Source organism: Magallana gigas, chromosome 10 (assembly GCF_963853765.1).
Source record: "Magallana gigas chromosome 10, xbMagGiga1.1, whole genome shotgun sequence".
Classification (NCBI taxonomy): domain Eukaryota; kingdom Metazoa; phylum Mollusca; class Bivalvia; order Ostreida; family Ostreidae; genus Magallana; species Magallana gigas.
Window position 1 is genome coordinate 26,798,700 of NC_088862.1, and position 14,117 is coordinate 26,812,816.

The 14,117-nt window shown below is 31.2% G+C and overlaps 2 protein-coding genes across 2 annotated transcripts; both read right to left on the minus strand.

Moving 5' to 3' along the window:
* Window positions 1-2,247: 2,247 nt before the first annotated feature.
* LOC105342766 (uncharacterized) lies at window positions 2,248-6,805 on the minus strand. The gene is made up of 5 exons (XM_066073874.1): window positions 6,665-6,805; window positions 6,380-6,465; window positions 5,340-5,439; window positions 4,431-4,540; window positions 2,248-2,479 (listed from the first exon to the last, which is right to left on the minus strand). The coding sequence occupies exons 1-5, from the start codon at window positions 6,768-6,770 to the stop codon at window positions 2,324-2,326; spliced, it is 558 nt and encodes a 185-aa protein (XP_065929946.1). The 5' UTR covers window positions 6,771-6,805; the 3' UTR covers window positions 2,248-2,323.
* Window positions 6,806-9,702: 2,897 nt separating this feature from the next.
* LOC105342749 (uncharacterized) lies at window positions 9,703-12,237 on the minus strand. The gene is made up of 5 exons (XM_034453939.2): window positions 12,100-12,237; window positions 11,542-11,621; window positions 10,726-10,825; window positions 10,413-10,522; window positions 9,703-9,922 (listed from the first exon to the last, which is right to left on the minus strand). The coding sequence occupies exons 1-5, from the start codon at window positions 12,203-12,205 to the stop codon at window positions 9,758-9,760; spliced, it is 561 nt and encodes a 186-aa protein (XP_034309830.2). The 5' UTR covers window positions 12,206-12,237; the 3' UTR covers window positions 9,703-9,757.
* Between the last annotated feature and the right edge of the window lie 1,880 nt (window positions 12,238-14,117).

Genomic DNA, 14,117 nt, shown 5'->3' on the forward strand with positions numbered 1-14,117 from the left:
AAAGACCACGTTTAACTGTTCTCCCCCCTCCCCCCTAAAAAATTAGGAATATTAAAATAAATGAACAAGCTCAAAATTTGGATACATTTAAGGCCAATCAAATTCCTTTAAATATAAACTTATGGTAAAACAAATACGCAACCAATATAACGTGTGCTGTTCTTTTAATTTAAATTGTATAATCTTTATTACGGTCAGTCACGAAACTATGACGAGAGAGAGAGAGAGAGAGAGAGAGAGAGAGAGAGAGAGAGAGAGAGAAATAAGAAAGAGAGAGAGAGAGAGGGGGTGGAGAGAAAGCGGGGGAAAGAGAATGAAAGAGAGAGAGAGAGAGAGAGAGAGAGAGAGAGAATGATAGGAAAAGACGGAGAGAATTTGAATTAAGTTGAACATTAGAAACAACAAGTTTTGAATGAAGTGTGAATTGTTGATTTGAAAATAAAACGGAGGAGAAGGTAAAACACTCAGGCTGTTATAAAGTGTAGTTGCAAGAATAATGTCTTTAAAATACTAGTTACGGAAGCGTATTAGTGCCACCTATGCACTTTTTGATACCCGGTATTGATTTTGCACTACATCGCTGTTGTAAACAATGGCAATAATAAGCAATTAAAACGGTAATATATGTATTATTTGAGATATAGAAATGATTACTGTTGAGAAACTCGATTCTGTTAAAGTAAAATGAAAAACGAAGTTTCTGATTAACCAGGATCTCAGGTATGCTTATATCGTCTTTGTTTTGACCCCCCCCCCCCGAATTTTTCTTTTTTTTTTTACTAAAACCGGTTTAAATTTAGAGACAGAAGCTATTTCGAATTTAATCAATCGTCAATTAATTAATGTTTAAATTATATCTAACATTGTTGACAGATCTAAGCAGAAAACTGTAGCAAAACATGATTTTTACGAATTTTTTTGTCAGGGTCTACTTGGTTTAGAGCTTATAGCGTGAAAAGTAATCCGTCAACATATAATTTATTTTACCAAATCTTTTTTCTAAGATGTCAATCTATAGAATAAACACCATGAATTTAAGTTTGAGTCCATAAAATAGTAAAAAAATTATCAAACGCGATACTAGCATTGCATTTTTTGTATTCTATTTTGATACATCAGGTCCATAAAGCGTACTTACTTACAAAAATTTGCGCAAAATTATTGATGGATATGGCTTAAATAAATATTTATACTCTATTTTGTATGTTCAGTTCTAATTTTCCCAAAATTGGTAATTATTTTTAGGAAAAACGGACGTCTGTCAAGTTTCATAATTGTCAATAATTTTCACAAGGGGGTAAACCCGTCTGAGAGGTGATAACAAACAAACTAGCATGTAAACATACATATTTTCTTTTGTATATGTATTGCTAGAATATATATTTATCATCTAAAGCTAAGCATTTAATGATTGAGCCCATTTAGTGCCGAGTATAGGACTACCTTAAATATCCAACTTGATTTTTAATTTGCTTAACAGTTGTTAATTTGAAATACATACATGTATAATGAGTAAAAAAACGTTTGTCATTCACGATACCCTTAATTCTGCATTAACACTTATAGGATCTATAAATAGCACACAGGGGAAAAACACAGGTCTACGTCATTTTTTTAAAGGAAGTATTCATATCTACTCACAGGCTTGTATTTTTTTCTTTTGTTTGCACTCGTATACATATCGGACAAATTTATGCTTTACTGAAAATATCCTTTCCTTTGTGAAACTATCACAATTATGAAGATGTTGACCCTTCACCAGTTTTGGTATGATAGGCTAAATTTAGCTGTCGCTATCACGTGATAGATTGATATTCACGAGGAGGGATTACTTTCCTGGAAGGAAAATAAATATTTTTTATTGTTTAATATTTGATATATTTGTTACGTGATCGAATTGAGCATTATAATTAACAGAATAAAGGTAACTTTTATTAGTAATCAAACACAAACATTTCCCCTTTATTCAAAATTGACGCAAATTATAGCGTGTATAGCTTTAAGTACAGGAACAGAAAATTAATTTACATTTATTCTGCGCTAACAAATATTCTGTTCCCTACTTTAATTAAAAAACATGTAATTAAATTATTTTTGTTCTTCCCTTGTATCCCACCGCCAATTACATATACCAAACATAGACTTTAAAACCTGTATTTTTTTCACAATGTCTCTACTTTAAATATTGTTTTACGGAAAACAATGTTCCCGTTACATGTGAACAGATCATAAAAAACAACTAAAAAATGCAAACTCAGAACTCATATTCAAAATGCATGTACATTTTATAACAAATTAGGGATTTTGTAGAGAAGGAAACACTCTAGATACATTCACCGTGGTTACCCCATGTACAAACACCCTCGGAATTCTTTTGACAAAACCCACTTCTTGAACAAAACCCTTGCGGGGTGACGCAAGCGTTGGTTGAGGGCTTGAATGTCGTCGCACTGACGTTAGAATAGTCAACAATGTTAATCTGAAAAAAAAAAAAAAATCATGAATTTTCCTTAAAAGGCTCTCGCTTTTTAAAAGTATTTGTAATTTGGTACACTTTAAAAACATAATTTATTTGAAAATTAAAGTTTAAATTTGTTTAAGTAGAAGAGCATTTCAAAACAGGCACGTATCATCAGAGGGGCCGGGAGGGGGCTGCCCCCCCCCCCCACTATATTGCGCAGCAAAGATTTTTCTTTAATTTACAGACAAAAAATTGAATTAACATGGAGTTGCCCCCCCCCCCCCCCCCACACACACACACACACACTTTTCTGTGATCATTCCCATGGATTAAGATTTTCAGGATTTTGGAAAGTAACTTTCCTCCCCCTTTTTTTTTACCTTGTCAATTCGAGTCTGCCCCCCTCCCCCCTTCGATGCTACGTGCCTGCTAGAATCAATTGTTTGCAATTTTCATTGTAAGTTGCTTTTAAATGCGTGTACAAGTATGATCTGTTGTTCTTAAAAGAGTATTCATTTTCATTACAACATTATATTGGCAACACCTTTTTAGTAAAAGACGTTTTAACTGTTTGTACCATAGCTTGGCGAGTTTTCTATTGTTAAAAGTGTGGGTTATTTGTACATATCCCACACTTTTATTTTAACTCCGCCCACTATCTCGAGTAAAAACAATATCAACAAAGATGTTTTTAGCGCGTCGACAATACTCCACAGTAAGAGCTTCCTCCAGATCAAAATTGCCAAAACTCAACACGGATAAATGACTCGACTAACTTCGTTCGTCGTATAAATACCATTTAGCTCGAGTCAAAACAATATCGGCAATGAGAAGTCGATCTATTCATTAGGGCTCTGAATTTTAAAAAAAATGAAGAATAGTTAATCTTTGTCGGGGATAGAAAGTCATTTTGAAAATTCACGAAGTACAATGTACATATATAATGACCAACGCATTGGCACCGTATTGTTTAGAGGCAAGTGCACTCCCGATATATTACTATGATAACAAGATATAATGAATAATTGTAAACTATGGTATAAGTAACTTACCCCATATAATATTGTTGATTATGTACAGATACCCGATGGGCGTGATCATAATGACACGAGGGAGCGCCCATCGGGTATCTGCACATTACCAACAATATTATATGGGGTAACTACTTCAAAGACCAGTGTATAATTGTCTGAACAAAATAGCATCGATGGATATATTTGGGAGGATAACAATAATAATACATTGTACTTGTATTTATATGATTTAATATTTCCATGTTACTTGTACATATAAACTGGCATAATAATTGAATAAATGTTCATAACCAAACGTTTTAATCACAATTACTTATTGATACAGAGTAAATTTATTCTAAGTTTAAAATGTTACAAATGACGATATAAGTACGTTATGTTGGAATAAAATAATGCATGCGGGGATGGGGGTTGTGGGTTATTGTTTTTTCATGACCACTGTTACTCTGTCCCTACCAACGGCATTCTTGAACAAAGGGGCGGTCTCCCTCTGTTATAAATTCATTTTACATCAGGGATATACTTTATGATAGCAAAATATCATGATAATTTTTTAAAAGTAAAATACGTACAATGCATTTTAATAAGGTAAACGACAATAAAGCAGCATGATAATATAATCTGTCAATCAAATTATATACTAATATTTTATTATCTTATAAAGCTTTCAAGAAAATTGTTTTCTCTGAGTTTTAGTTGTCAATTTCCTATTGTACAAAACAAATATATAATCAAATCCATTTTGCCTGCATAAATGTTAATACTTTAAACGACTGAACCTTAAAATCATTTTGTGATTTTTTTTATCACCATGTAAGTATGGTCCCTTACCTAGAGTTCTTTTTATTATACTTAAATAGTCTTAGGCAAACAAACATGATCGTTTCAATTAACAAGTTGATCAAAATCTTGTAATTGAAAAAAAAAATACTCACTTTGCAATCACAGTCGTATTTTGTCGTCATTCGCTCAAAATCAGTGCTCTTTACGAAGCGCATATTTATGTAAAATAGAAAGCGAAGCGCCCCGTCATTCCCACGTTTTGCTGAAAATGTAATTCAGGAATAAGGAATCATTCTTTAAGTATTATGAGGTGATAATTGTGGTCGGGGCGAGATCAAATCCAATAAAACCTGAAAGGCGTTATGATTGACTTGACCACGCTCCGACCGAAATTATCACCTCATAATATTCAGAGAATGATTCCTTATTACTTATATTTACACAATTTTAATTCATTTTGCGATTAAGTATTTAAATATAAATAAGCAACCCTCGCTGGCGCCTCAAGTATACGTATTTTGATGTTATAGGTTATATAGTACAAAATTTATATGAAGTGTTATCTCAGGCAAAGCTACTGGAAAATGTAAATATTACAGAACAGAAGAGCTTCTGTGTGTCTTAAGAAATGATTAAAATAAAACACATTGCGTTAAAGAGATAGTCTATGTGTTGTATGATAAAAATTATAGGTAGTTTTTAACGTAACCCTTTTTTACATTAAAAGTTAAGCATTTTTGAATATATAAATCAATATTGCCAAAGGTGATTTTGTTCAAATCACCAACTTAAAGATTGAGGTGAACTTAAAGATAGAAACAATGTGGTGGCTTCTCAACAAAACCCGTTTGAACTAGGAAACTTTCCAAAAAACAAAACAAAACCGAGGAAAGGGGTTTCCCAAAAGAAGTTCTTTACTATTTTACTGTCATTTTTTTTTCTAATATCCCTAACTCGACAAGATTTCATTTATAGGCGCATATACTTGATATATCATTGCAATGAAGAATACTAAAACAAATATCATAGAAATCATAAAAAGAAAACAATCTAATTCTTACCGAATATTACATAGGCAGTATTCAGACGTAGTTTTTCTGGGCCACAGTTCATGAAATATCCATCCCCGACAAGTGTCGATGGAATGTTTTTGGCCGCCCCCTGTACATAAAACATTTACATATAACAAATTATAACTTTCAGTATATATATTGTGCGTTTAAAAGATGAAAATGTGATTTAATTGCCGTTTTAAAAACTTATAGGAATAATTATTTTAAGTAACAGGATGTAATTTAAATACCGTCAAGGGTGATCAAATCAATAAAAGGGCAAGTTTTTTTTTGAAAGATTTTGATCACGCTCGACCGCATTTGATAACCGATAAATTGCAAAGACTGATTCATTATGACTTAAATTTATGTAATGTCCAGCAATTCATAAGAAAATAAGTGATTGGGACTTGCAAATCACTTCGATACATCCATTGTATTCGAGATATCAGATATCGACGTTTAACTGTATATTGCACGATAAAAACCATTTGTGAAATGAAGTATACTCAACTCAACTCAACTTTCTTTATTGCGTAAGACATACATCTTATTGCATTAGAAATTTTTATAAATAATATGTGCAGCACATTGCATGGATTTTCTAACAAATGGTGATAGCAATGAATAAGTAGACTATGCGTTACAGAATTAATGTGTAGTGCAATTACTGACAAAGACTCTTGAAAATGAAAATATTGGAAGGTGAGTAGCATTGATCAAACTTTTAAAAAATTTAGATCACCTAGGATCATTCCATACTTGCCATATGTTATTCATTGCATGTTTTTAAATTTATAAAACGCAACTAACTTGATTTTACCAATGGTTCCTAATTAAACGCGAGGAATTCATTACCGCGTAAAATCGCAAAATGCTACCCTCACGGATTTTAAATTCTCGCTTTTTTAAAGATAGTTTTGACCTATAGGACATCATAACAAAACATAGTGTTCGCTATTATCTATTCTCGCGAATTGATGCACAACTGCGGGATCGCAGAATTAAGTACTTGCGTAAAAAAAGAAATTTACAGTATCTTTTCGTACCTTGAAGACAGTCTTTACGTCAAATCCATACTCATAATTTATATTGTTAGCACTGGTCTTACTGGATGTTATATTTGCTTCAAAAACTGCAGAAAAAAGTACCAAAAAACCTCTCAATGTAGTATGCTAAGATAGGAAATAAGAATTAATGCAAGATGTAAAATAAATGTACAAGTGCACAATAAATGTTTCTTTATATGGTGAAATAATGTTAAAAAACTTATGGGAAAGTACGCTGTACAAAATTGCAAAAAAAATGAGCAGCAATGAAATGCATATACATACCAAAATCGGATTTACAGAAGTCGACCTGTACAACTATTGGAAAACGAGTGCACGCAAAACATGTTGCGATAAACACAAAGAACAATGCGTAATTGAATAAACTCATCTTCGGTCTATTGGTGAGAATGAACTTTTCAAAGAGAGTTGGACGGAAATATATAGCGATATCAATTTTCGATGATAAATCCCAATTTGCTTTAATTTTGAAATAAATTTGCTGAATAATTGCCCATGTTTTTGCAAACTTGGCAACGTGTCTCATGTTCTTCATAATTACTTGATGAGCATCTGTTGATAAAGGCCTAAATTGATTTAATTTACTCAATTACTAACACTTAGATTTAAATTGCTGTGTTAATTTATTATTAATTCAATTTCTGACCTTTTTGCAAAAACCTTTAGGGTCAGTTTCAGGTTAGTACACGTAAGCTTTCTGTGGGGCAAATATTGACCAGTATGACGAACAGAACATGGATATCATATATCCAGGGTTTTTGGCAAAACACGTTTCCTAAAATGGGTGTAATTAAACATGTTTTTTTTATTGCAGTTGTAAACTTAGCGATTAAAATGTTTGGGAAATCAAGCAACACCGCGTATATATAACTACGTGCTACTGAAAATTCTTATTAAACGCGAGGAATTATTATCCGCGTAAAATTGCCAGAAGCTTGTCTGGCGAAATTTAAAATATTGCTTTTAATTTTCGAACATATGTAAACTACATGAAACTATGTTAAAATATCGGCATTCGCAATAGTATGTTCTCGCGATTTAATGAAAAACCGTTTAATCGCGGAATTTAGTACTCGCGTAAAATAAGGAATCTACAGTATTTCTTTATGTGACAGTAGTAGATAACAAAAATTCGAAAGACCAAGTCAAGATCTACAATTGTTTGACCTACAAAACTATATAACATCAGGAATATTATTTACTTGCGGAATAAGGAATCATTCTTTCAGTCTTATGAGGTGATACCGGTATTTTTTGTCGGGGCGTTATCAAATCCAATAAAGCCCGAATGGCTTTATGGAAGATTTGATCACACCCCGACCGAGATTATCACCTCATAGTATTTAGAGAATGATTCCTTATTACTTATATTTATAAAATTCTATGCCATCGTATGATTAAATATTTAAATATAAATAACCAAACCCCGCTGGCGCCTCAATTTGGCGTCATTTGAAGTTATAGGTTATATACTAAAGTGTTATCACAGACAAAGACACTGTAAAATGTAAATATTTTTGGATAAGGACGACATGACTACATATCACGAGTACAAACTCTATCTTTGTTACTTCAACAAAATGCTTGTTCCAGTCATTCAGATATGTTGTATTACTGTAAACGTATTATATATGGCGTGTACGGTATTTTGCGGAAATTAGTTTTTGAACAAGTTCGCGTAGATTTGAATTAGCGTATTTCTGACTGTGACTATTCTTATACATACATGCGTGGTATTTAGCGATGTACCTGATTCAGCGGGAGTCGCATTCCGCCAAAAGCATTAAACCGAATACACAGCCAAATGTAGTACGTTTACAGTATGGGTTTGTTTGCTAATGATAAACATGCAATTTTTAGATTTAAACAAAACTATAAATCCAACCGTTATAAAATTATCTTCAGGTTTTACAGCTATTTATACTATTTATAACAGTTTTCACTTATTCGATTGCCGAAATACAATAAAACAATTTAGCATGGATGTCCTCTTTGTTTGTTACAGCTACTATGCAAACCCCCCCCCCCCGTAATATGACATTATTGCAACAAGGATGAAGTAGTTGTGCTATCTGCTTGAAAAGCCAGTAGTTAAGAGTCATTTACAAATTGTTGCAATAATAATATATGTGAAAACTGTTGTAAATAGCTGTAAAACCTAAAAATTTGGATTCCAGGATTTGAAAATTTTAAGCATGACTTTTAAAAAACGGTTGGTTGCAGATTCTCAACTTCAATTCAATGTGAAAGAAATTGCGCAAGCTAAAAACGCAGGAAAAATTTATTAAGAATCAGAACAAGTTTTTAATGTAGATATTGATTAAAATTCAGATGAACGAAATGGCCTACTAGCAATGACATTTTTATTTACATTTCATTTGTTAATGCAAAAAGGGTATCTCTTATCTATGAATGGCCATTCATAAGACAAAGAAAACATTCGTTGATTATTTCTATTCCAAAACAAACAATCAATTAAACATAGGTGGGTTAGTGACTTATATGGGTTTAATTTTAATATATACTAATATTAATAATATGATAATATATTCCTTTTAACTACTAGATAATTTGTATCCTGACTATAAAGTGAAATGAAAGAAACAGATTAAATTATATTATTAACAAATAAAGTAATATAATTAAACAATAATTGCAGGGTTTTTTCTTGCATTTATACTTATATCGAAAACGTATGAAATGTTAATGCTGTTTCAAAAGACGGTACATGCTTTGATTTCAATATAATCTAAATGTTTCTCATATTTTTATCCGGTCCCGCTATGCGGGTGATTTGTTGTGACAAGTTCGTCTGTCCGATACAACATGAACTTGTCTGGAGCATAGTTCTCTTATCCTCACATTTAACCAAACTACCTTGATCTTCGACAACACTGTTTCGTTTTGTTAAGGGAAATTGATTTTTTGAAGATTATACCATAACTTTATATTTTAAAATAACATCAAAATTCACCGTTTGAACATTTACATGTATTCACCTCTATATATACATAATTTTTAAAGGAATAAACTAACTTATCTAATGACGATATATAATGACAAACAAATTACTTTAACTTTTCCCAGTTTCATATTTTTCATACTGATTTCACCTACTTTATTTATCTCTTTCAAAGTATTCTAAACACTTGCTTTTTCATCAAAGATGGCATTTACAAGTTCTACCAAGACTTAAAAAAAAAAATATTCTTTGTTCTGTCCGAAAACTTACGAAATCCCAAACCCTAAACCCTTATTGATAAAAACAATCTAGAAAAAATAACAAAAACAATAAACTCAGATTTGATTTTGATTATATTTTATTGCTGATCAGAGACTTGTTGGGAGTTTCTCGCCTTAGTAACATTCACCATGATTCCCCCATGTGCAGGCCCCCTCAACATTCTTTCGACAGAACCCACTTCTTGGACAAAAGTTTGCTGGGGTAATACACGCTTCCTTTGACGGCTTGATTTTTGGCGCACCTGATACATATCCGTATAAAGAATCATCGATGTTTATCTGCAGAAAATCAGCGACACAAAAAATTGTGATTTAAAAAATATTTCTTTTTGAGGCACCTTTTCACAATCACAGTATTTGAAAACGTACGAGCAGTGATTACAAGGTAATGCAAAATATCATTTAATTTGTTAATAGATTTATTCAAGAGTTAATTTTACTTCCCTTCCTCTACCAGCAACAATATCAAGCAAATCAAATTAAAAAACAAAATTAATAAAAAAAAAAAAAGCAAAAAACAAAACATAACAAAACAATATTCGACATAACTGAATAATTCTCAAACAAAAGAGCTTCGAAAAACATTAAATAAAGTTGGACAATTCTTACAACAAAATACACATATTCCTTAATCATTTCATTTAGTGTCTCATTAAATCATTTAAAAAATAATCGTCTACCGCACTATTACCAGTATTATTACAGTCGATATAATCAACTAATCATTAATCGATTTCATATATTTAGCTAATCGAAATAATATACTTACAATGCAATCGCAGTCATATTTTGTCGTTATGCGCTCAATATCGGTGTTTTTAACATTGGCCATGTTATAATAGTCTACAATTTGAAATGCACCACCACTCTGATGTTTTGCTAAAATGAAAATGTAAGCTAAATTGTATTTGCTAAATGAATTGGTTATACATATCATTCTCGACTTTTCTATATGCACAAATGGTTTACACTAAAATCAAATCATTTAGAAAGCACAATTCGTGATGGTCATCAATGTTAAGAATTTCGAGGATGATGTAATGGAATGAGACTTGCAAATCGCAAAAAAGTATTTTTTTTACCAAATATTAGGTAGAATGTGTTCACTTTGAGCTCCTGTGGTCCGCAGGACATGAAATATCCATCGCTGACAAGTGTCGATGGAATGTTATCTGCTGTCCCCTGTTAAATGACCTTTAACATGTATGTAACAAGTATTATCAAAATTAGGGCTCATTTTATTCAGTACAGTTACGAAATTATGATGTACGCTGATCAAACTTTTATTTGTGAAAAGTTCACTTTGTTTTTTCTAACAAACACTAAATAAATAAAACTATAATTGATTGTGATAAACATGAACACGTCGATATTCGAGTAAAGTGTATTCTTATGCGACTGTACGTTTGTACTTTAGAGCAAGCAGCTAATTGATCAAATGTTAGCAAACGTTTTTAAGCAATCTCAACAGATAATCAAAGACTGAATGTAAGTAAGATAATCAAAGACTGAATGTAAGTAAGATTAATCCAAATTATAATTCTTAATTTATCATTCATATTTTATTTACTGCACACATACATGTGATTGGCATATTGCAAATGAATTACATTTTCATTATTACGGAAAAATTTACAGATTTTCCATTTGAAATAATCAAGTGTAGTAGATATGACTTGTATAATATTTAGGAGGCATTTTTTTTAAAGAATAAGAAATAGTTTAATTATCATTTTTCTGAAATATTTTTACCAATAATGTAAAATACAAGTAAAATACAAATGTAAATCGGCAACAAAATAGCTTTAATGTAAGTGTTGAGTTTAGACCAGCCATTAAAAATATGTTTTTTATTTAGTTGTTTCTTACAAATTGATTATACCAATTATATTTCTTACCTTGTAGATGGCCTGTACGTCAAACCCATACTCAATATTGAGCTCACCAATATTACGGGATGTTATTTTTGCTTCAAAAACTACAGAAAATGCAAATGAAAAGTCGAGGTTTACTAGAATATGTCCATGAGCAAGATAATTTAGATTGAAAACACATTCCAAGATAAAGAAGAGTTTCAAACATCTCAAAGCATAAGTGTAAAAAATTCCTGATCGGTAAATGTGATGCTATTATGCCTTCGCAACTGTTTCTTTTGAATATTTATAACTGTTTACACTTTTCCGAATGCACACAATATTAAATGCGAGTTGTTGAAAAATCATTTTGTCCATTTAATCTCATTAAAAAAAATTAGTAGCTATAAAAAAAAATTTTTGGAATAAGTTGTAAAACATGCCATATATGGCAAAGAAGATTTAAATGACCTCCTATCAGATTTGAATGTTATCATCTTCTATCTAAATGCTATACAGCGATTTTTAAATGATTTCCAATAGTAAATTATTATGATTCAAACTTTTACACAAAAAAAAAAGAAATATAGTCTATGAACGTACCAAAGTTTGCGTAACAAAAATCATCTTGTTGAACCTTTGGTGAAGGATCGCAGCCAAAACATGCTGTGACGAACACTAAGAGGGAACCGTATTTCATTAACTCCATTTCCCGTCAGTTTGCTGAGAACTACTTTTTGAATAGCGTTGAAAGGTTATATATATATATATATATATATATATATATATATATATATATATATATATATATATATATATATATATATATATATATAAAGCCTGCTGATGTCACTGATTAGTCCAATTTTGCTTTAATTTGGCTATTTGATACATGATGAAGGTGTTTTGTTGCAAAATAGCCAATATATGCGTGTCATATCGTAAGGATAATTGCGAAATACTTTTAAGCTGTTATCACCAGAGCAGGGATCTGAGTAATTGTTCAAATATGAATTGCTGTTTAAAATTGACAAGAAAATTAAAAAAAAATAATTATGATAGCAATACAAGTTGTATTTGTTTAAATATGTTTTTCCTACATAACCTCCTTTAATATAAATTCTGCAGGTAACTTATCATGGGATTCCTTCCAAAGAGAGATCCCTTCACAGAAAAAATGAATTTCTGCAGGAACATGATAATGTTGTTTTGCTTTAAGCAAGGGCTCTGAATAGCTTTTCCCACGATAAGGTTAATTGACGTTGATGATATAAACCCTTGTTAGACATTTAAATATTAAATTAGATTACAATTTCACAATTACAATTCCTGACATTAAAATTGCAGTACATATTATTTTAATTTGCTAGTTTGAAATGTTACAACTGATTTGGTCCCTCTATAATCTATAGATTAAAGGAGTGACTACTACTCGTGCAAAGAAAGACGTTTAAATTTAGAAGTTTTTTTTAATATATTTAAATGTAAACAATATGAACTCGAACGTTCCAATTTTACGATGAACAGTGAAAAGAAAGGTCAACATAAATTTATTGAAATATATCTAATTAAGGCGTTCAAAAAAAAATAATTAACAAATTATACTGTATAACTTTCCATTTTTCCCCTATACAATTCTTAATCAAAGTAATGAAGTACTGTCGGGAGTTGATTTTATCGATTATTATCAATTTTAAAATCAACGATATGTTATTTTGCGTGGCAACTAATTTCTAATCTGTATTTAAATTACGCACATTTTTATAATATGAATTCTCGAACTTTTCGGACAGGAATTTCGGGAAAACCCCATATGAATCATGTTGTGTGATATTTAAAGATAGAATTAATTCCATCAAACTATGTATTAGTAATCGAAATGTTTAGAACTAAAAATTGTAAACGTCTGGATCCAAGCAAGATTGAGATCTAGTCGCGTTCAACCAGACGCTCGACTGTCTCCGTTAATCTCCGACTACCAAGAGAGACTCTCTGCTTGTCGGAGATTTACGGAGACAGCTGAGCGTCTGATTGAACGAGACTATATTGAACTCTGGCGTAGGAAAATATACGACTACAAAAAAATAAATAAATTAGTTGTTCGTACTATTTAAATCTGACTTTTTTCAAGGTATTTATAAATACGTTCCCTTCAAAAACAATGGTACAGCATACAGTACACCGAATTTATATATTATTTTCAAGATCTAAGTCTTGTCAGCGGTGTTAACGTTGATTTGTGCTTAAGTCCAAACATTGTTTCACTTTCGGTTTGCCAGAGTAACTGCCTAAGAGAGTTGATTAAAATCAACTCCCCAAAAATCCTTGCTTTTTTTTTAGCAATACCTTATGATTCGCAACAGGGATCATCAGAACTTGATGAATTTTAAAAAAATTATTGACGCACAACAAAAACAATACAATGAACTCATGAATCTGATAAAAGTGTTTTGATTACTTGATAAGTAAAAAATGTGGGTTTTTTTGTATTTTGTTTTTTGTTTAGATTTTCTAATAAAGGGATGGAGGAGATTTTCTAATAAAGAGATGGAGGAAGTTGCTTTTTTGTTTTTGTACGGTTGACTTCAAATTAATCTTTTCTTTCTTTTATATTTTCCCCT

Bases quoted from the DNA above. Each gene is read 5' to 3' on its own strand.
- LOC105342766 (XM_066073874.1), bottom strand. From the start codon at position 6,770: ATGAGTTTATTCAATTACGCATTGTTCTTTGTGTTTATCGCAACATGT. The intron at 5,440-6,379 runs GTACGAAAAGAT...TTTTATGTACAG, and splicing joins ACGTAAAGACTGTCTTCAAG to GGGGCGGCCAAAAACATTCC. The intron at 2,480-4,430 runs GTGAGTATTTTT...TTTTTTTTTCAG, and splicing joins AATACGACTGTGATTGCAAA to ATTAACATTGTTGACTATTC.
- LOC105342749 (XM_034453939.2), bottom strand. From the start codon at position 12,205: ATGGAGTTAATGAAATACGGTTCCCTCTTAGTGTTCGTCACAGCATGT. The intron at 10,826-11,541 runs GTAAGAAATATA...GTCATTTAACAG, and splicing joins ACGTACAGGCCATCTACAAG to GGGACAGCAGATAACATTCC. The intron at 10,523-10,725 runs GTAAAAAAAATA...TTTTCATTTTAG, and splicing joins CACATTCTACCTAATATTTG to CAAAACATCAGAGTGGTGGT.